The 21,662-nt window shown below is 41.2% G+C and overlaps 1 protein-coding gene across 1 annotated transcript in view; it reads left to right on the forward strand.

Moving 5' to 3' along the window:
- The window catches only part of LOC109937698 (uncharacterized protein C10orf67, mitochondrial-like), a 246,365-nt gene that overhangs the window by 190,331 nt on the left and 34,372 nt on the right, over window positions 1-21,662 (forward strand). The window contains exons 10-13 of the mRNA XM_048612718.1: window positions 9,024-9,164; window positions 9,787-9,878; window positions 20,929-20,994; window positions 21,147-21,234. Coding sequence (XP_048468675.1) covers window positions 9,024-9,164; window positions 9,787-9,878; window positions 20,929-20,994; window positions 21,147-21,234 — 387 coding nt within the window. The remainder of the gene's footprint in view (window positions 1-9,023; window positions 9,165-9,786; window positions 9,879-20,928; window positions 20,995-21,146; window positions 21,235-21,662) is intronic.

The following is a 21,662-nucleotide window of genomic DNA, read 5'->3' on the forward strand; positions in this document are numbered from 1 at the left end:
ATGCTGCTTGGCCTGCTGTGTTCATCCAGCCCTGCACCTTGTTGTCTCGGATTCTCCAGCATCTGCAGTTCCTACTATCTCTAGAGCTAACAGTCCCCTAGTTATCTCCTATAATACGCGATGGTTTTTTTTGAGAGACATTGAAACAACCACATTTAGCGGAATTGTCCCATTCATGAACCCTGTTACGTGACTGAAACTTCTGGATTTTGAACATATTTAATCATACTGCTCTGAACTCTTTTGAACTCTTTTCTCAGACTGCTTGTTGGCATCAGAACAGTCAACAATCATGTCCGGCTCAGCTAAAGAATACCTCTAGTTTCAACCTCTTTCAAAACCTGGTTTCTGGGAAGAATCCTGCATTTCACCTGAAAAATGAACTAATTAACAAAAATAATATTGCTATGCTCTCAATTTAATTATCCTCTATTAAGAGCTTTTATGAAGGGGACTTCTTCCAGAACAACCCCCAACTAAAAGAGCCTTCACTGGATGTTCTGGTCTCTGATTCATCTCATTTTTCTTTTTGAAATTATTCATAATTGTAACTTTTTCTCTTCTTTCTACCTCATATACTTGCTTGTGTGCATGTGTTGCAAAAATCATGGCTGGGGGTTGAATGTTTGAAAAGAAATTGTTTTACTATAACCCTAAAGGTATATTTTTGTGGTCATTTAAAAGTTGGACCACAAGCTGAGGTTTTTTTGAGTGGGAACACAACACAGCTACTCTAAAGGAAAAACGTAAAAAATTCTGGCCATGTGTCCTAAAAGGGTGGTCCTTTGTTTTAATACTGTGTCCCCTAGTTCCTGTTCCTTCCATAAGAGGAAACATCCTTTTGCGTTCCACTGTCTAGTCCCCTCTGGATCTTATATGTTTCAATAAGATCACCCCTCATTTTCTAATCTTCAATGGACACAGTTCCAAACTGTCCAACCTTTCCGCATAAGACAATACCCCCAACCCAGGAATCAGTCAAGTGAAGCTTTCCTAGACTACTTCCAAAGTTGTATGAGCCAAAGAGGCAAGCTAAAAGCGTCTCTTTCCCTCTGCACCAAATCCGCACGCTGTCTCCAAAGCCCTGAAATTTGGGGTGGCACAATGGTTAGCACTGCTGCCTCCCAGCACCAGGGACCTGAGTTCAATTCCAGCCTCGGGTGACTGTCTGTGTGGAGTTTGTACATTCTCCCCATGTCTGCGTGGGTTTCATCTAGTGCTGTGGTTTCCTCCCACAGTCCAAAGATGCGCAGGTTAGGTGGATTGGCCACGTTAAATTGCCCATAGCCTGGAGGATGGGAAATGCAGATGTAGGGGGTGGGTCTGGGTGGGATGCTGTTCGGAAGGTCAGTGTAGACTCGATGGGCCAAATGGCCTGTTTCCACATTGTAGGGATTCTATGATATATGTTCAATTGGTCTATGTCTCACTCTGAATGTGATCTCTCTTTCTTGACAAGCTCCATTATTTCTTTACTTACTTTCTATCCTATCATTTGGTTAATGTTGGGCTGCCTGTATCATGCCCAGAAGTGATTTATTGGGATTTCAATTATCATTGCTACTCAAATCGCTTCTACATACTGGCTTCCTGAACTTAGGTCATCCCTCTCTGCTGTGCTAATACCAACATTAATTAATAGAACCACTCCTTAACTTCCTAAAGGTCATGTACCCTTCAATATTCAGGCCCCAATCTATACCATCCTGCAGGCATGAGTTTGAATTAGACTAAGGACTGCAGGGTGGATAAGCTCACACGATCATGGCACTCCGTTACAGGAAGTGGGGGAACTAAAAGGAATGTGGTTATAGTAGATGACAATGGTATTGAGGGGAATTGACTCTGTACTCTGCAGCAAGGAACAAAGATGCAGAAGGCTGAATTGCAGTGCTAGTGTCAGGGATTTAGACATCAGACTCAGAGCTGGACAGGATCTAATTGACATGGTTCATATAAGTACCTACAATATAGACAGGATCAGGAGAGAAGTGTTGCACAGACAGTCTGAACAGCTAAGCTTCAAATTAAGGTGCAGACCCCGGAAAGTAATAATCTCTGGATTATTACTCGAGCCATGAGTAAACTAGCATAGTTAATTTAGAGAAACATGTTAGGGAAATTAATGTGTGGCTCAAAGACTAGTGAGGTTGAGGTGGGTTCCAGTTCATGGGGATACATGCATAAGTACTGGGAATGTGGAGTCTGTATCAGTGGGGCAGTCTACATCTTAACCAAAAAAAAGCTGAAAGACTACAGATGCTGTCAATCAGGAACAAAAACAGAAGTTGCTGGAAAAGCTCAGCAGGTCTGCCAGCATCTGTGACGAAAAAGCGTCACTGGACCTGAAATGTTAACTCTGATTTTTCTTAAACCAGCTTCTCACACCAGCTTAACCATGCTGGTGCCAATGTTATGGCAAGCTATAGAACTACAGAAATATACTAGACACTTGGTTGAATATCGCCTTGATGTCAAGAGCTGACACTCTCATCTCACTTCTGTAACTCTGCTGTTTTGTTCATTTTTGAATCAAAGCTGTAACTGAACAAGGAGCTGAGTGGCCCTGGCGGAATCTGAACTGGTCAACACTGAGCAAGTTATTGCTGAGCAGGTGCTGCTTGATAACACTGTTGATAACACCTTCTATCACTTTACTGATGCTTTAAGTAGACTTAATGAATGCTAATTGGCCAGATTGGATTTGTCTTGTTTTTTGTATCCAGGATGTATCTGGACAAGTTTCCACATTGTTGAGTAGTTGCCAGTGTTGTAACTGTACTGGAAGAGCTTGGCTAGGGGAGCAGCAAGTTCTGGACTGCAAGGCTTCAGTATTATTTCTGGAATGTTGTCAGGCCCCTTGGCCTTTGCAGTAATCGAGTTGGCTAAAGACTGGTATCTATGATGCTGGGGACAACTGAAGAAGGCCAAGATGGATCATCCATTTAGCAGTTCTGGTACCTCTGTTTCCTCCTAACTACCTCATTCAAATCATATCTGTCAATTCCTGTCCACCGAACCAATGACAGGACTAATCCCAAGGGTGTGACTGCCTCCTCAAACAAGGTATTTGTAGTGATAATGATGAGGTCAGCGAGATGGACCTCATAAAATATGAGTTTGCTGATTGGGGCAATTAATCTGGTTCAATCAGGAAGCCCTGGCTGACAGATATAAACAGGAATTTCAGACATTCTGTTTACTCTGAGAGTTGGCTGTGAGGGAGCTAGATCAGTGTCAAGGACTCTCCACATGTAAGAGAGTAATAAAGAGTGACTTTGTGATGGGATACCAGCCTCTGTGGAATCATTTCAATGGTGACAAGAGAGAAGCATGCTCCTGAAGAAATTCACTCGCAACAGTCACCTTTGAGTTGGGGTAAGCATTTCTAGCATCATGCTGATACTTGGGCAGCTAGACTCGTTCTATCCTGCCATCGAAGATTGGGCCCAGAATGTGGAAAGATAGCATTTTTTCCCCCAGGCAAATAACATTGGGGCAGATGAAAAGCAATGAGTAATTCTCCTTACAGCCTGTGGATCCGCAGCTTTTTCTATTATTAAGAACCTAACTTTCCCTGAGGCACCAGATACTAAAACCTTTCAAGAGTTGATGGATTTAGTTAAGGAATATTGCAACCTCAAGTGAATCCTTGTTGGAATTTTTGACTAGGTTAAGATGACTGGCAGGGACATGTGACTTTGGTTTTAACTCTTGATGAGATGCTGACAGAGCTTTTAGTATGAGGGATCAATGATGTAACCATACAAAAGCGCCTACTAGCTAAAGCCCAATTGGACTTCAAACAGACACTATAACCGGTTTTATCATTGGAAAAATGCATCAAGTGGAGCTTAAGAGTTGCAGGGTATTCCAATTGAAGTGGACACCCTCACCAGTCCGACTGAGCTTGGGGAACACCACTTGAATGAAGGCAATTGCATAGCCTCACTCAGGACATATCCTGAACAGAGGGACTCTATATCACGCCACAGCAAAACCCCAAAATAAAGCCAAGCCTCAACCGAACCATTAAAATTTTCTTCAGGATCCAGGCTAGCAAGGCATTATAGTTGCTGCCGGTAGATGGATTTGAGTCAGCAAGAGAGTCCCAACAAATCTAAATTGAGTAAGAGAACTCATAGGCTGGTATCCAGGACAGTGTACACCCTGGAATGCCTACCTACATCTAGTTTGGAACAGCTAAATTGCTTAGCAACGTTCAGATCAGAACCAATTGTAATAAATGCCTGTTTAAATGGTCAATCTGTTCTAATGGAGGTCTATACCAGTGTGGCCATTTCAGTGATCGCAAATCAGTGTTTAACAAAATTTGCTCTGGACACCCACCCTTAAATTTGCACATGACCTTGGCTAGATTGAGAACTTGTACCAGGGAACCTTTATAGATTAAGGGTACACCTTCAGTTCTGGCCTCTTATGAGAAGCAGCTGGTTCAGTTACCACTGATTGTAGTAAAAGTTTCGGCCCAAGCTTGATGGGGCAAAATTAGTTGAGAGAGATTCACCTAGATCTCATCAACATTTTTTGATTAGAAAATGGCCACCTGAATGAAGTCCTAATTAAATACCCAGACATTTTTCAGGAAGGTCTAGAGACTATCAAAGGAGCCAAGGCCACCTTGCATATTGATGAGTAAACAATTCCACAATTCTGTGAGGCCCACCCAGTGCCATTTGCCTTATGTACAAAAGTAGATGCAGAAATCAGGAGACTGGAAAGTGAAGGAATCATTAAATCCGTTCAGTTTGCAAAATGGGCAGCACCACTCATACCAATTGTGAAGCCTGATGGGTCTGGTCACAAGATATAAAGACCGAATCCCTCGCATAGAGGATTTATGGGCAAAGCTGCGATGGGGGCTGGGCACTGTCCTTCATGAAGCAGGACATGAGCCATGCGCACTTGCAATTGCGTTTAGATGAGGATTCCCAGAAGTGTACTACAATTAATACCCATCAAGATTTATACCGATATACATGACTGCCATTTGGGGTATTTTGTGTAATTTTTGTGTGTGTTAGAAGGGAAAAATGTGTGTTCCAGGCACCCAAGTGACCATCTTGGTTTACAGAGTTGACAAGACCAGGTAATACCTTTTGGAAGATAAAGCATTGGTGATTACAGGTGACCTGGCTCCCACATCTGTCCAGGAACTTAGGTCTTTCCTTGGGCTGGTGAATTAGTGTGGAAAGTTTATGCATAACCTGGCCTCCATCTGGCATCTTTGCATCAACTCTTAAGAGTCAGCTTTGGAAAAGATCACGTAGCCAATTCACAGCTTTTGGGGAAGTGAAGAAACAGCTATCATCCTCTCAGGTGTTGGCTCACAATGGTCCCAAGCAAGATCTGGTGTTGACATGCGATGCCTCCCTATATGGCATCAAGGCAGTATTAGCTCTTAGGTGGCCCAAATAGAGAGGAATGCACAATAGCATATGCATCCAGGACTTTGGTTAATGTAGTGCATAAATACACCCAGATACAGAAGGAAGGTTTGGCGGTCATACTTGGAGTCAGGAAATTCCACCAATATATTTATGGACGTGAATTTGTAATAATAGCAGACCACAAATCCTTGCTAGGTCTACTTAAAGAGGACAAGGCAATGCCACATATAGCTTCAGGCTGAATTCAGCAGTAGGCTTTAATTCTAAGCTTGTTTAATTACAAATCGCAACACCATCCCAGAGGCCAAGTAGCAAACGCAAATGCATTGAGCCACCTCCCACTGGCAGATAGGCCACCAGTGGTACCGCTACTGGAAGAGTCTGTAATGGTTTTAAATTTTCTGGACAGACATCCAGTCACAGCTGACAATATCAGACTTTGGAAACCGAAAGATCCAGTACTGGCAAAACTGAAACAGCTGGTGGTGATGGGGAAAACCAAAGGGCTGTCACAACCAGAACTGAAACCTTTTTGAACTGGAGAGACCAGATCGCAGTAGAGGATGACATATTGTTATGAGGAGCAAGATTGATTGTCCTGAGCAAAGTTCACTGCCAGATATTGGCTGAACACCACCAAGGTCATCCAGAGGTTTCCAAAATTAAGATGTTGGCGAGAAGTTATGTTTGGTTGCCAGGACTGGATGCAGACATGATTGTATTGGTACAATATAGTGTCCAGAGTGCCAACAAGGCTAAAAATTACTGCCAGCTGCTCCCCTACATTCATGGGAATGGCTGGGTAAATCCTGGGCTCGGTTACACGTCAACTATGTAGGCTCCTTCATGGGCTTAATGTTTTTGGTCATTGTGGTCACCCACTTGAAATGGCTGGATGTGCGCAGAGTTCATTCATCATACGTGGGGATTATGATAGAAAAACTATGCACTTCTTTTGCAATACACGGACTCCCGGCAGTGTTGGTCACAGTTAACAGGCCATCAATTATCAGCAGGGAATTTGAATATTTCCTGGTTAAATGGGATTCACCATCTCAGGACAGCTCCACACCATCCATCATCCAATGGTCTGGCAGAAAGAGCAGTCTAAACTTTGACAGCAGGCTTAAAGAAACAGCCTACAGCTTCACTCGATAGCAAATTGTCCTGGTTTCTATATGATTATAGGACCACACCTCATGCAACTACAGGAAAGGCTCTAGCAGAGTTGCTGATGGGGAGAAGACTCCACACCAGGTTAAATCTGATCTTCCTGGTCCTGGGGCAGGGAGGATGAAATGGCATCAGGAATGCCAATGCCAGACACAAAGCAAGAGAAACAGTTTATTTCAGGAGACGATGTTTGGTGTGGGAACCACAGGAATGGCCCTGTATGGGTAAGAGGCATATTCGATGCGAGGTCGGCTGTAGTGATGTATAAAGTTCGGATAGATGCAACAGTCCTGAACAAGCATGTAGACACGAAAACTACAAATTCGCAAATGGTGCAGGAACAAAACGTGCCCAGCTCTTCGACTGCCTTTCTGACTATTCCAGAACCCATGGGTTCTCCCTCTTCATCAAATATTGAGGATACCTTGGAATCTGAGATGGACACGACGGATGTCACTGCCTCAACGCCTTTGCCCACTAAAGATGAGGATGCTCTGGGCGCAAGAGGCAAGCTTCTGTGCATTATATGCCATCCATATCAGAGGCAGAGTTGGAGGAACCTGACCCGGTGCTAAAATGCCCCAGGAAGAGCTACAAAACAAAATAACCGACCTATGTCCTCGGACTCAAAGGGGGAGGGAATGTAATGATTATAATGAGGTCAGCCAGGTGTACCTAAAGAATATGAGTTCCCTGATCAGGGCTGTTAATCTGGCCCAATCAGGGAGCCCTGGCTGACAGATATAAACAGGAGTGTCAGAAGTTCTGCTCACTTTGATAGCTGACTCTGAGGGAGCTGGATCAGCGTCAAGGATTCTCCATGGGTAAATAAGGGGTAACTTGGTCACACGATACCAGCCTCTGTGGAGTAATTTCAGTATCCAAGTAACTTTCCTCCTCCTTAATGTCCAATGGTCTCTGTATTTCAGAGACTAAACTGTAAGCCAAAGCCCCTTGAGTAACAGACATACACTTGCAGATACATTTACTTTGGATCACACCTATATCCCGGAGTTCGTACACGCTACCAGCCATAACACATCCCCGTCCTCTCATCCTTAATGTGTTTTAATTGACTATTTAATTATTCTATTCATTTTTAAAATTTTCTCTTTATATATTTTATTCACCTTACCATTAATTCCTAGTCTCTTTTAAATCTTAGTAACAGAATATGCCTTAACCACTTACCAGATACTCAACAAGCAGTACCTTTTCTCTTCTCGTAGAGCAGGATCCAATTCCTATAGGATAAAACAAGTTAGTAAAAAGCAAATGAGCACTTCTTTCTTTTTCCACCTAACCTCAACTAACTTACCCAACCTTACCATTCTGTTCCAATTCTCACTCACAGCTAAGTCACACTGAGATGCCTGTATTGATATATCTGAAACTGAAGCAATAGTGGAGCCCCTGGTCCAGAAGCAAAAACAGTTTAAGCTGGTTTCCTTAGCTAACTTGTATCTTCCTGCTTAATCCTGAATGAAATTTAGAATTGAAGTGATAAATTGCAGTTAAATGTTAAATATGAAATACAAACAAAATTATTTTTTAAGAGGTGATTAAATTTTCCTTTACTCACCCAACTGTCAGCATTCAGTTCAAAGTTGTTATCTTAGCAAGTGAATGACCCATAATGAATGCCATGAGAGTGTTGATGACTTCCTGTATGCATTGGTAAGTTTATGCTAACTGCTAATATAATCTCTCCAGGATCTTGGAAGAAATTAAAAATATGTTAAAAGTCATTAGGCTGTGTTTCAAAAATATTCAGATATCTAAATCTGAATTGCTAGATCACCAGTCTCAACATGTCCTCCTAATGGATTCATTCCCATCCTGACTTTCCTCATTTGTTCTTACACAGGTTGCATAGACATTACTAAGAATAATCACAGTATCAAGCAAAGACATTTGCCACAATGCAAAGTACTCAGGTGGAGAATGTACAGATTTTATACCAGAAGTATAAATCCTGACTGTATAAAATTTATAATTAGATTACTCTGAGCAAACTTCCAAATAAAGTAATTGGCTTAATTAATCAATTCTGAAACAGTACAGAAAACTTTCACCATTCATTTTAAAATATAATTAATTATTTGATCCAGCAGAAATTTTACCATAGCTTGGAATTTCAAAGCAAATTTTAGACCTGGGGAAAACAGATAGCAAATTTATGCAGGCTTGGATAATTCAAATATCTGCATTTAATCTAGCATTCACAACGAAAATTAGTGTGAGATAAGGACTGTCTTTGCCTTTTATTATGTACATGTAAATGGAGAATTTCAACCCATATTCTCTATTGTATAATATCAATTGTTTCTTAAGTAATGATAACAATTCATAAAATCTTGTCCTGCACTGATAACTAATTTTGTTTCATGCAGTTTCAAAATTCACAACATCACTCTTTGCTCTTTTCTTTTGATGCAGATGGAAATGAAGGAGCGAACTGCTCAAGAGCTGGCTGCATCCTTAAAAGAAAAGGAAACTGAATTAGCTGACCAGAGGAGACTTTCTTCTGTACAGAAGGAAATTGTTGTCAAGGAGGATGTTTGTCCAGTACCAGAAGAGGTAATAGAGATATATTTTCTGTACATAGGTTTGAGGGAAGCTGCTGTAGGAATATGCATTATGCGCAATGTAAATTAAAAATAAATGTTGAAGAATATTTTTATTACAAAGGTATGCAGAGAAAATCTTCCCATGAAATATAGATATCTTTATAAATCCAGCAATAATATTAATGATTTAATATTAGAATCCATACAGTGCAGAAAGAGGCAATTTGGTCCATTGAGTCTGCACCAACTCTCTGAAGATCATTCCACCCGGATCCCACACTATCCCCATAACACCGCATTTACCACGGCTAACCTTTCTGGCTTAACCATCCCTGGACACTACGGGGAAATTTACCTCAACCAATCCACCTAACCTACATATCTTTGGACTGTGGGAGGAAACCACAGTACCCAGCAGAAATAGGGAGAATGTAACAACTTCACACAGACAGTTATCAAAGGCTGGAACAGAACCTGTGTCCCTGGTGCAGTGAGATAACAGTGCCAAACTGAGCTACCATCCCACTCTAAATGGAACTAATTTTTGAAATAAAATTCTTAGATGTAGCTGGCAAGAATTTTGGGTAGCATTTAGAAAACAATTGTTCTTTACTTTCATGTTTTTTTCACAGGTGGAAACTGAGGCTGTGAGTAAAGACAAAGTCATTGATGAGTTTCAGAAACTCAAGAAGATAGATAAAGAACAAAGAAAACTTATTGAGAGGTAGATAGAATGATTTGTGCTGTAAGTGGCCAAGTAGCACAGCATACTGAAACCTCACTATTAAATAACTATTTCACTACATTTGTCTACACAGCAAGTGATGATTTTTGGCTATATTGTTGACCACCCAATTAGATACTTAAGCCTGAATTTTTATGGAGTTGAGTTGATTTGAGAGGCATTTAAAGGTAGTGACAGGACCCATTTCCAGGATTCAACCAGTTCTCATGACCAACTTGAGATAAAGGTCAGATGGTGAATCTGCATCCTGGATTTTCAATCTGGCCAGCTACATTCTGAGGGTACGTATCTCATACACCCTGCAATTTTCGTAGAGTTGAGCCAGCTTCTCATTGACTTACCCATCCACGGCTCCTTGGAGTCTTGAAGTAAACACTAAATTTGGGAACATTTTGAATGACACCTTTAAAATGTCTTACCCATACTTTGACATGCAATGGTATTACCATCACTAAATTCCTCACTTCCAACATAAAGTTTTAAAGTCGTACAGTATTGAAACAGGAGATTCAGCCCAACTCATCCTTGCTGACCAGGTTTCCCAAAACTGAACTAATCCTATTTACCTACATTTAGCCCATATCCCTCTAAAACTTTCCTATCCTTGTACCTATCCAAACGTCTTTTAAATGTTGTAATTGTACCCATCTCTACCACTTCTTCTGGCAGCTCATTCCATACACGCACCATCCATTGTGTGAAAACATTGCCCCTCAGGTTCCTTTTAGATCTTTCCTTTCTCACCTTAAACCTATGCACTCTAGTTTCAGACTCCCCTATCCTGGGGAAAAGACCTTGGCTATTCACATTATCTATACCCCTCATGATTTTATAAACCTCTATAAGATTACTCCTCAAACTCCTATGCACCAGGGAAAAAAATGCCACATGATCCAACTCATCCTTCTAACTCAAACCTTCCAGTTTTGGTAACATTCTTGTAAATCTTTTTTGCACCCTTTCTAGTTTAATAACATCCTTCCTAGAGCAGGGTAACCAGAATTGTGCACAATACTCCAAATGCAGCTTTACCAATGTCTTGTACAGCCATAAAATGACATCCCAACTGTACTCATTGCTCAGATCAATGAGTCAAGTGTATCAATAGCCTGCTTCACCGCCCTGTCCATCGGCGACACCACTTTCAAGGCATTATGTACCTGCACCCCTAAGTCTCTCTGTTCAACAGCACTACCAAAGGGCCTACCATTTACTGTGTATATCCTGACCTGACTTGCTTACCAACATGCAATACCTTGCACTTATCTGAATGAAACTCCATCTGCCATTCCTTGGCCCACTGGTCCAATTAATCAAGATCCCATTATACTCTTGGATAACCTTCCTCACTGTCCACTATACCATCAATTTTGGTGACATCCACAAACTTATTAAACATGCTTCCCATATTCTCATCCAAATCGTTTGTATAAATTACAAACAACAGTAGACCCAGCACTGATCCTTGTGGCACACACAGGTCAGAAGCCTCCAGTCTGGAAAACAATCCTCTACCACCATCCTCTGTCTCCTATCATTGAGCCAATTTTAATCCAATTGGCTAGCTCTCCCTTGATCCTATGTGATCTAATCTTACCAGCCAGTCTACCATGCAGTACCTTGTCGAAGACCCTGCTAAAGTCCATGTCGACAACATCCACTGCTATGCCTTCATCCATTTTGTTGGCCACCTCTTCAAAGAACTCAGTCAAAACATCCTGGCTGTTATCTCTGACAAGAAACAATCTGAACAAGTCATGCAAGTGCAGTGGCTACAGGAGAAGGTGAGAGAGTGGGTTTATATAATACCATGAGTTTTAAGATACTCATAGATAGGGATAACATATTAGGTGAAGGTGTTAAATTGTGGGAAGGCGAAATACAACAATATTGGCAGAAACTGGAGAATTTTGATTTGAGGCAGCTGTTTGAGAGTAAATCCACATCGGACGTGTGGGAGTATTTCAAATGGCAGTTGATAAGAGTTCTGGAGTGGCACCATCCTGCAAGAATGAACAATAGGTATGGCAAGTTACGTGAACCTTAGATGACCATGGATATTATGACCTTGGTCGGAAAGAAAAAGGAGGCATACGTAAGGAATATGAGGATGGGAACTGATGAAGCCTTTGAAGTATATAAGGAAAGTAGGAAAGAACTTAAACAAAGAATTAGAAGGGCTGAAAGGGAAAAGCCATTAGCAAACAGGATTAAGGAGAATCCCAAGGCTTTTTATGCACATATAAAACAAGAGGGTAGCCAGGGAAAGGGTTGGTCCACTCACAGACAAAGCAGGGAATCTATGTGTGGAGCCAGGACGGGTAGGTGAGGTCCTAAATGAATACTTTGTGGCGGTTTTGACCAAAGAAAAGGGATCGGTGGAGGATGATCTCAGGGAAGGGACAGTCGAATTTCTAAACCAAGTTGCTATTAAAAAGAAGGAGGTGTTGTGTGTCTTAAAGTATTAAGGTAGATAAATCCTTGGGTCCTGATGGGATCTATCCCAGAATATTGAGGGAGGCAAGAGAACAAATTGCGGAGATGTCTCTTTATCCTCTTTAGCCACATATGAGGTCCCAGAGGATTGGAGAATAGCCAATGTTGCTCAATTGTTTAAGAAGGGTAGCAGGGATAATCCAGGAAATTATGAGCCTGTGAGCCTCACATTGGTGGTAGGGAAATTATTGGAAAAGATTCTTAGGGACGAGATCTACACGTACTTAGAAGCAAATGGACTTATTAGCCATAAACAGCATGATTTTATGCGTGGAGGTCATGCCTCACTAACTTGATCATGTTTTTTGAGGAGGTGATGAAGATGATTGATGAGGGAAAAGCAGTTGATGAACTTGAACTTCAGTAAAACCTTTGACAAGGTCCCTCTTAGCAAACTGATACAAAACATGAAGTCACATGATATCGGGGTGAGCTGGCAAGATGGATACAGAACTGACTTAGTCTTAGAAGATAGAGGGTAGCAGTGGAAGGATGCTTTTCAGAATGGAGGGTTGTTACTAGTGACATTCCACGGGGATCAGGGCTGGGATCTTTGCTGTTCTGTGGCCCACATAAATGATTTGGAGCAAAACATGGCTGGTGTAATTAGTAAGTTTGTGGACAATACAAAGATTGGTGGAGTTGTGGATAGTGAGGAGGATTGCCAGAGAAAACAGCAGAATATAGATCAGTTGGAGGCAGGTTAGAAAAATGGCAGATGGAGTTTAATCTGGACAAATGTGAGGTGATGTAGTTTGGAAGGTCAAGTATAAATTGAAATTATACAGTGAACAACAGAACCCTTAGGAGTATTGATATGCAGATGGATCTGTGTATGCGGATCGAAGGTCACTGAAGGCAGCAGTGCAGGTAGAAAAGGTAGTAAAAAAAGGTCAACGGCCTTCATTGGAAGGGGCATTGAGTATAAGGATAGGAGGTTATGCTGCAGCTTTATAGAACTTTAGCCATGCTGGGAATATTGCATAAAGCTCTGGTCACCACACTACCAGTAGGATGTAAATGCTTTGGAGAAGGTATGGAAAAGGTTTACCAGGATGTTGCCTGATATCGAGGATTTTAGCTATGAAGAAAGGTTGGATAGACTGGGTTTGTTTTCACTGGAACGCAGGAGGTTGAGGGGCGACCTGATAGAAGTTTATAAGATTGTGAATGGCATAGATGAAGTGGAAAGTATGAGGGTGGAGGAATCAATTACTAGGGGACACATGTTCAAGGTGTGGAGGGGAGGGGAGTGACGTTTAAAAGAGATGTGTGAGGCAAATTTTTCACACAAATGGTGGTGAGTGCCTGGAATGCACTGCCAGAGGAGGTGGTGGAAGCAGACACAATAGCAGCATTCAAGAGGCACCTGAATAAATACATTAAATAGGAAAGAAATAGCGGGATACAGGTCCTGTAAGTGAAGACAGTTTCAGTATGGAAGGGCAAAATGTTTTGGCGCAGGCTTGGAAGGCCAAAGGGCCTGTTCCTGTGCTGTATTGTTCTTTGTTCTTTGGTCTTCTTTGTTCTTTGATTTCTGTAGTAAGTAACTCACGTAGGAGATTAGGAACAGAAATAGGCTAATGCATCTCTTCAAGCCTGCTGCTCTATTCAGTATTATCATGGCTGATCATCCACTCAGTGCCTTGTTCCTGCTTTTGCTCCATACTCTCTGATTCCTTTAACCCTAAGAATTATATCTCTATCTCCTTCTTGAATACATTCAATGCTTTGGCTTCAACCACTTTCTGCCTCGTAACTCTCCAAAGCCTGTCCACCATTTACAAAGCAAAAGTCAGGAGTGTGATGAAATACTCTATCATGCCTGGATGAGTGCAGCTACAACAACATTCAAGAGCTTGTTATCATCCAGGTCAAAGCAGCCAAATAATTGGTTCTCTGTCCACCACTTTCAAAATTCACTCCCTCCACCAATGATGCGCAATGGGAACCATCTACAACACACATTGCAGCAACTCACCAAGGTTCCTGCAGTAATACATTCCAAACAGCCTGTACCACCTGGAAAGACATAAACAGAAAAAATGTTAGTACCACCACCTATAAGTTCTCCTTCAAACCATATTCTATCCTGGCTGGATCTGCGTCATCATTGGTCAAAATCCTGCAACCCCCTTCCCCAAACAGCACTGTGGTGTTCGTTCATGGACTTTAGTGACTGAAGAAGGTGGTTCACCACCATCTTCTCAAGGGCAATAAATTCTGGTCTAGTCAGTGATGCCCACATCCATTAATGAATAAAAACAGCACCCATTCCTGTTCCATGCCCTCCATGTATCAGGGTCCCAAGCCTACACCCTGCCCCTTCTATGACCTCCATTGCGATTCTATGCGCTATCATATGTACTCACACAACATGCACTGTGAACAAACCAATAAGCGATATTTTAGTGATGGAAAGTATTGAGATGCTGTGGTAAAAAAACACCAATTTATAAATCTTTGTTAAAAAAAAATTATTGTTCTTACACATATAATAAGCCTTGTACGTGGTCAGGCTATGGAGAGTTAGGAGGCAGAAAGTGGTTGAGGCCAAAACATTGAATGTATTCAAGAAGGAAATATATCTGTCAATCAGATAAATTATAGTATCAATGACAAAAGTTTTACTTCAGTTCACCTTGCATAATCTTATCAAAATAAACATATAGATGTTGATACAATAGAACCAAGAAAGAATCACTTACTATAATCTCATAAAAATATCAATCAATCAAAGCAGCCACTCAAGTTCGGCCTTATTAAATAAAGCCTTGATGAGCTAATCATTTGAGTATTGGAGCTCAGCCAAGCATTATAATTCGGACGCCTTGAAAGTATATGAGCAGAAACAGATGGCAAACCTCTCTTGATCCGCTCAGCAAAAGTCTGCAAACATTTCTGGCTGTTTTTTACGCATAGAGTGGTTTGTGTGTAGAATGAACTGCCACGAAAGTGGTGGATGCAGGTACAGTTATAACTTTTAAAAGATATTTGGAAAAGTTAATAGGAAAGGTTTGGAGGGATATGGGCCAAGCACAGGCAGCTGGGACAGGTTTAGTTTGGGAACATGGTCGGCATGGACTGTTTGGACTGAAGGGTCTGTTTCCATCCTGACTCTATGACTCGATGGCATTTATAATTTAAGCAAGATTTCAACTTTAAATTGTAAAGCTTTTTTCAAGATGATCTTGCATTCAAGGTATTGAGGTCGAAATTTAACAAATTATAGACCAGTGAGCCTGATGTCAGTGGTTGGAGGGGATTCTGAGATAGGATCTATATACATTTGGAAAAGCAAGAACTGATTAGGGGTAGTCACATGGCTCTATGCATGGGAAATTGTGTCTCACTAACTTGATTGAGTTTTTTGAAGCAGTGACAAAAAAGATTGATGAAGGCAGAGCAGTGGACATTGTGGGTATATGGCTTTCAGCAAGGCGCTTAACAAGGTTCCACATGGTAGACTGGTTAGCAAGGTTAGATCACATAAAATACAGGGAGAGCTAGCCATTTGGATACAAAATTGGCATGAAGGTAGGAGACAGAGTGTGATGGTAGAGGGTTGTTTTTTGGACTGGAGGCCTGTGACCAGTGGTGCTATGTCCACTGCTTTTTGTTAGTTATATAAATGATTTGGATGTGAATATAGGAAGAATGGTTAGTACATTTGCAGGTGACACCAAAATTGGTAGTGTAATGGACAGTGAACAAGGTTATCCCAGAGTACAACAGAACCTTGATCAGATCAGCCAATTAACCGAGGAGTGGCAGATGGAGTTTACTTTAGATAAATGTTGGGTGTTGCATTTTGGTAAGGCAAATCAGGACAGGACGTATACACTTAGCAGTAGGGTCTTAGGGAGTGTTGCCGAACAAAGAGACCTTGGGGTGCAGGTTCATAGTTCCTTGAAGGTGGAGTCACAGGTAGACAGGGAAGTGAAGAAAGTGTTTGGTACACTTGCCGTTATTGGTCAGTGCATTGAGTATAGGAGTTGGAAGGTCATGTTGTGGCTGTACAGGACATTGGTTAGGCTGCTTTTGAAAGACTGTATTCAATTCTGGTCTCCCTGCTATAGAAAGATATTGTTAAACTTGAAAGGGTGCAGAAAAGCTTTACAAAGGATATTACCAGGTTTGGAGGGTTTGAGCGATAAAGACAGGCTGAACAGGTGGGGACTATTTTCCCTGGAGCTTAAGAGATTGAGGTGTGACCTTATAGAAGTTTATAAGAGGGATGTGAAAAGGGTGAATAGCCAATGTCTTTTTCCCAGGGTAGGGGAGTCCAAAACTAGAGGGCATAAGTTTAAAGTGACAGGGGAAATACATAAAAGGGACCTAAGAGGCAACTTTTTCACACAGAAGATGCTGCATGTATGGAATGAGCTGCAAGAGGAAGTGGTGGAGGCTGGTACAATTACAACATTTAAAAGGCATCTGAATGGGTACATGAATAGGAAGAGTTTCGAGGAATAAGACCCAAATGCTAGCAAATGGGACTACATTAATTTAGGATATCTGGTCAGCATGGACGAGTTAGACCAAAGAGTCTGTTTCAATGCTGTACAGCTCTGTGATTCAATTCTTTCTTAACACCAATTAAAGATGGATAGTAAATGTTGGTCCACCCAGTGAATCTGATATCTCCTGAATGAATTAAAAAAAAACTTCATCCATAAAAGTAGAATGTTCTACCAAGCACTGAAATAATTCTACAGTATAAAGAGATGCATGCAAATTATGATGATGTAACTAGTAATGTGGCTCTGACATCATAAGAGCGAAGACACAAATCTGTAACGAGCATGTGAAAAGATACATTTTGGACATTACAAGGGACAGCTATATTTGCAAACCTACAATGTACAGCTGCAATCAAATGAGTGTTCTAATACATAAGGAATTCAGGAATCTTAGATAATGTTATGGAGCAAGCAGATGGGATCTGCCCCAGAATGCTGAAGGAGGCAGGTGAGGAAATTGCTGGGGCCTTGTATGAAATCTTTGTATCCTCTTTAGTCACAGGAGAGGTCCCAGAGGACTGGAGAATAGCTGACATGTTCCTTTGTTTAAGAAGGGCAACAGAGAATGTACATGGCCTAAGTTTGAAGATCACAGAAAGATTGGGGGAGCTGAGGATCATGAGGAGAATTGCCAGAGTATACAGCAGGCTATAGATAGGTTCTAAATTTGAATGGAGAAATGGCAGATACAGTTTAACCTTGACGAAAGCAAGGTGATGCATTTTGGGAGACTTAATGCAGGAGGGAAGTATACAGTAAATGGCAGAACTCTTTGCAGCATGAACATACAGAGGAATCTAGGCATGCAGGTTCATAGTTTCCTGAAAGTGGCAACACAAGTGGATAAGTTGAACAAGAAGGTACGCTTGCCTTCATCGTTCAGGATATAGAGTATAAGAATTAGCAAGCCATGTTGCAACTGTACAGAACTTTAGTTAGGCCAAATTTGGGAAGTTGGGTACAGTTCTGGTTGCCACACTACCAGAAGGATGTGGAAGCTTTGGAGACAGTACAGAAATGGTTCACCAGGACGTTGCCTGGTTAGGAGGGTATTAACTGTGAGGAAAGATAGGACAAATTTGGTTTGTTTTCACTTGAATGTGGAAGGATGGGGGTGACCTGATGGAACTTTGCAAAATTACAGAGATATGGTTGACTCTTAACTGCCCTTTGGATGGACAATAAACAGTGGCCTCACCTCATGAATGTATTTTGTACAATTATGAGAGACATGGATAGAATGGATAATCAGAGTCTTTTTCCCAGGGTAGAAATGTCAATTTCTAGGGAACATGGATTTAAGGTAAAAGGGGGTAAGTTTAAAGGAGATGTGAGAGGCAGGTATTTTTACACAGAGGGTGGTAAGTGTCTGGAATGCACTGCCGGAGGAGGTGATTGAAATGGATGCAATTGCAGTGTTTAAAAGGCAACTTGACAGTTATGTGAATAGACAGGGAAATGGACAGTGTAGAGGCAAAAGGTTTTTATTTTATAAAGGTATCATGTTTTGGCACAATCTTGTGAGCCAAAGGGCCTATTCCTGGACTGTACTGTTCTTTGTTTTTTGAATGTTACTTCCCACTTTTCAGCCCAAGCCTGGATATTGTCCTGGTCTTGTTGCATTTGAACATGGACTGGTTCAGTATTTGAGGAGTTACATGTGGCATTATCAGATGGGATTGACTTTGAACAACACTAACAGCTCAAGCCTGAAGTGCTGTGGCCATCAACAGCAGCAGACTGATGTGCAATCATCAGCGAATATCCCCACTTCAGTCCTTTTGACGGGGGCAAAGTCATTGATGAAGCAGCTGAAGATAGTTGGGCCTAGGATACTAGTCTGAGGAACTCCTGCAGAGATATCCTGGAATTGAGATGACCAATCTTTCAACAATCACAAGCATCTTCCCCTGTACTAGGTATGACTCCCACCAGTGTAGAGTTCTACCCTGATTCCCATTGATTCCAGTTTTGCTAGAACTCCCTGATGCCTCATTTGGTCAAATGCATCCTTGATATCAAGGACCGTCACTCTCACCTCACCTCTGGAGTTCAACTCTTTTGTCTATATTTGAACCAATGCTATAATGTAATCAGGAGCTGACTGGCCCTAGCAGAAGCCAAGCTCAGCATCAGTTGCTAAAATGGTGCTGCTTGAGAGCATTGTTAATGACACCTTCCATCACTTTACTGATGATTGAAAATAGACTGATGAGGTGTCAGTTAGTCAGATTGCATTTGTACTGCTTTTTGGGCAATTTTCCATATTGTCAGGTAGATGCCAATGTTGTAGCTGTACTGGAACAGCTAGGCTAGAGGTACAACAGGTTCTGGAGCCCAAGTCTTCAGTACTATTGCTAGAATGTTGTCAGGGCACATTGCCCTTAAAGTATCCAGTGCCTCCAACCATTTCTTGATATCTCATGGAATGAATCACATTGGCTGAAGACTGGCACTTGTCATGTTGGAGACCACTGGTGGAGGCCAAGATAAATCCACTTGGCACTTTTAGCTAAATATTGTTGCAAATGCTTCAGCTTTATCTTTTGCAGTGATGTACTGGGCTATTCTATCATTGAAGACGGGATTATTTGTGGACCCACTTCCTCTAGTGAGTTTTTTAATTGTCTGCAACCATTCATGACTGGTTGTGGTAGGACAGGAGAGCTTAGCTCAGTCTACCATTTGCAGATCATGCTGTTTGGCCTGCAAGCAGTCCTGTATGGTAGCTTCACCAAGTTTATCCCTTATTGCCTCGTCCTGCTCCTGGCATGCTCTCCTACAATTTCTATTGAACCAGGGTTGATCCCCTGGCTTGATGGTAATAGTTGAGTCGGGGATATGCCACGCCTTGAGGTTGCAGATTGTGTTGGAGTTTGGGTCTGCTGCTGTTGATGGACCACAGCACTTCATGGATGCCCAGACTTGAGTTGTTAGAGTTGTTCAAAGTCAATCCCATCTGACAATGCCACACAACATGATGGTGGGACTTTAGCTCCATAAGGACTGGACGGTGCTCACTCTTACCAATCCTGTCATAGACAGATGCATCTGCAGCAGGCAGGATGAAGTCAAGTATGCTTTTCCCTCATCACCTGCTGCAGACCCAGTCTAGCAGCTATATTGTTTGGATTACAGCCAGTTTGGTCAGTAATAGTGCTGCCAAGCCACTCTTCAATAGAAACTGAAGTTTACCACCCACTGTACATTATATCCTTGTCACCCTCAGTGTTTCCTCCAAGTAATGTTCAACATTGAAGGTACTAATTCATCAGCTGGGGGAGAATGAAATGTGGTAATCAGCAGGAAATTTCCTTTCGTATTTGCCTCAATACCATTATACTTCTTAGGGTCCAGAGAATGTTGGGAACTCTGAGGACAATTCCATCCCAAATGTGTAAAATTAAACCACCACTTCTGCTGTTCTGGCAGTGGGACTGGAGATACCTACACCATGCCACGTCATTTTTTGCTTAGTCTGTGAGACAGATGTCTCTATTTTAGCCCTAGGGCCCAGATGTTAATGAACAGGGTTGAGTTTGCTATTGTTGTTTCTGGCACCAAGGTCAATGCGATGTGGTCCATCCAATTCTGTTCCTTTTCTGACATCATTTAGCAGTTGAACAGAACTGAGTGTCTTGCTAAGCTATTTCAGAGAGCAATTAAAAGTCAATCACATTGCTGTGGTTATGAAGTTCACAAAGGCAAGATCGGAAAGAATGGCAGTTTTTCTTCCCTAAAGACCAGAACAAGGTGTACCTTCTACATACTAATACCCATTCCCACAATAATTTAACCAACAATACTTTGTCAGCAAAACCATAGGTAATGTCATTACTGAAGAAGTATCTTTTGAAAACAATACCTGCTGAATATGAAACCATGCTGTGTGGTATTTCTCAGATTTCTGGGCATGAAAAGATATAATTAAATGAATATAGCATGGTTAAAGGTATTGGCTTTGGATAGTGTCTGCCTTTCTTCCATTCAAAAATTCTGTTGTTTCTTAGCCTTAAAAATCAACTGGAACGGACAAATCGAATCTGGGAAAAGAAATTTGCTATACTGAAACAAAGGTATAATTTATAAAGTTCACAAGCAAAATTTATTTTTCTTAACAATTAATAGTACATGAGTTTTGCAGTTTATTATTGCTTCAGCAAATCAATAAGTTCATTTTACCCCAGTTGCTGTGCAATTTTTCTAAGACAAATCTGTAAACTTCCAGTTACCATGCAATAAAGGATGAGATGTATCTGAGATGTTCTTTGCAACGTCAAGCACCAATCCTTCACTGTGCTTTTACACGTTACACAGTAAGTACCTATTATGAAATGTGCAATTGTAGAAATATGTAACTATTCATTTCAGATCTTTTTTATAATGATCAATCTACAATATAAATGTATTGCTGTTAATGAATAGGAAACAGCGGGAATTTGATTAATGTAATCATAACTATTGAATTTCATAACTATAGAATATAATTGAACAATTATTGCAAAACCTGGTTGAAATGCCAAAGCCCTTTCTTTAGGACACCATTATAATTAACAAAAATAAGGTAGAAATTACTTTGCAAGCTCTTTGTTGAAACATTGCTAAACCAATCTGCTGCTCTTCACTTGTTCTTTCTCTGCTCCAAATAATGAACAATTTTCCTTTTAAAAATGTAATTCTCCATGTGCCAGGTCATTCAATGTTCCAGAAATCCTCAAAACTATATATTTAACAGAAAGCTGAG

This window comes from Rhincodon typus, chromosome 2 (assembly GCF_021869965.1).
Source record: "Rhincodon typus isolate 14 chromosome 2, sRhiTyp1.1, whole genome shotgun sequence".
NCBI classification, from domain to species: Eukaryota; Metazoa; Chordata; class Chondrichthyes; order Orectolobiformes; family Rhincodontidae; genus Rhincodon; species Rhincodon typus.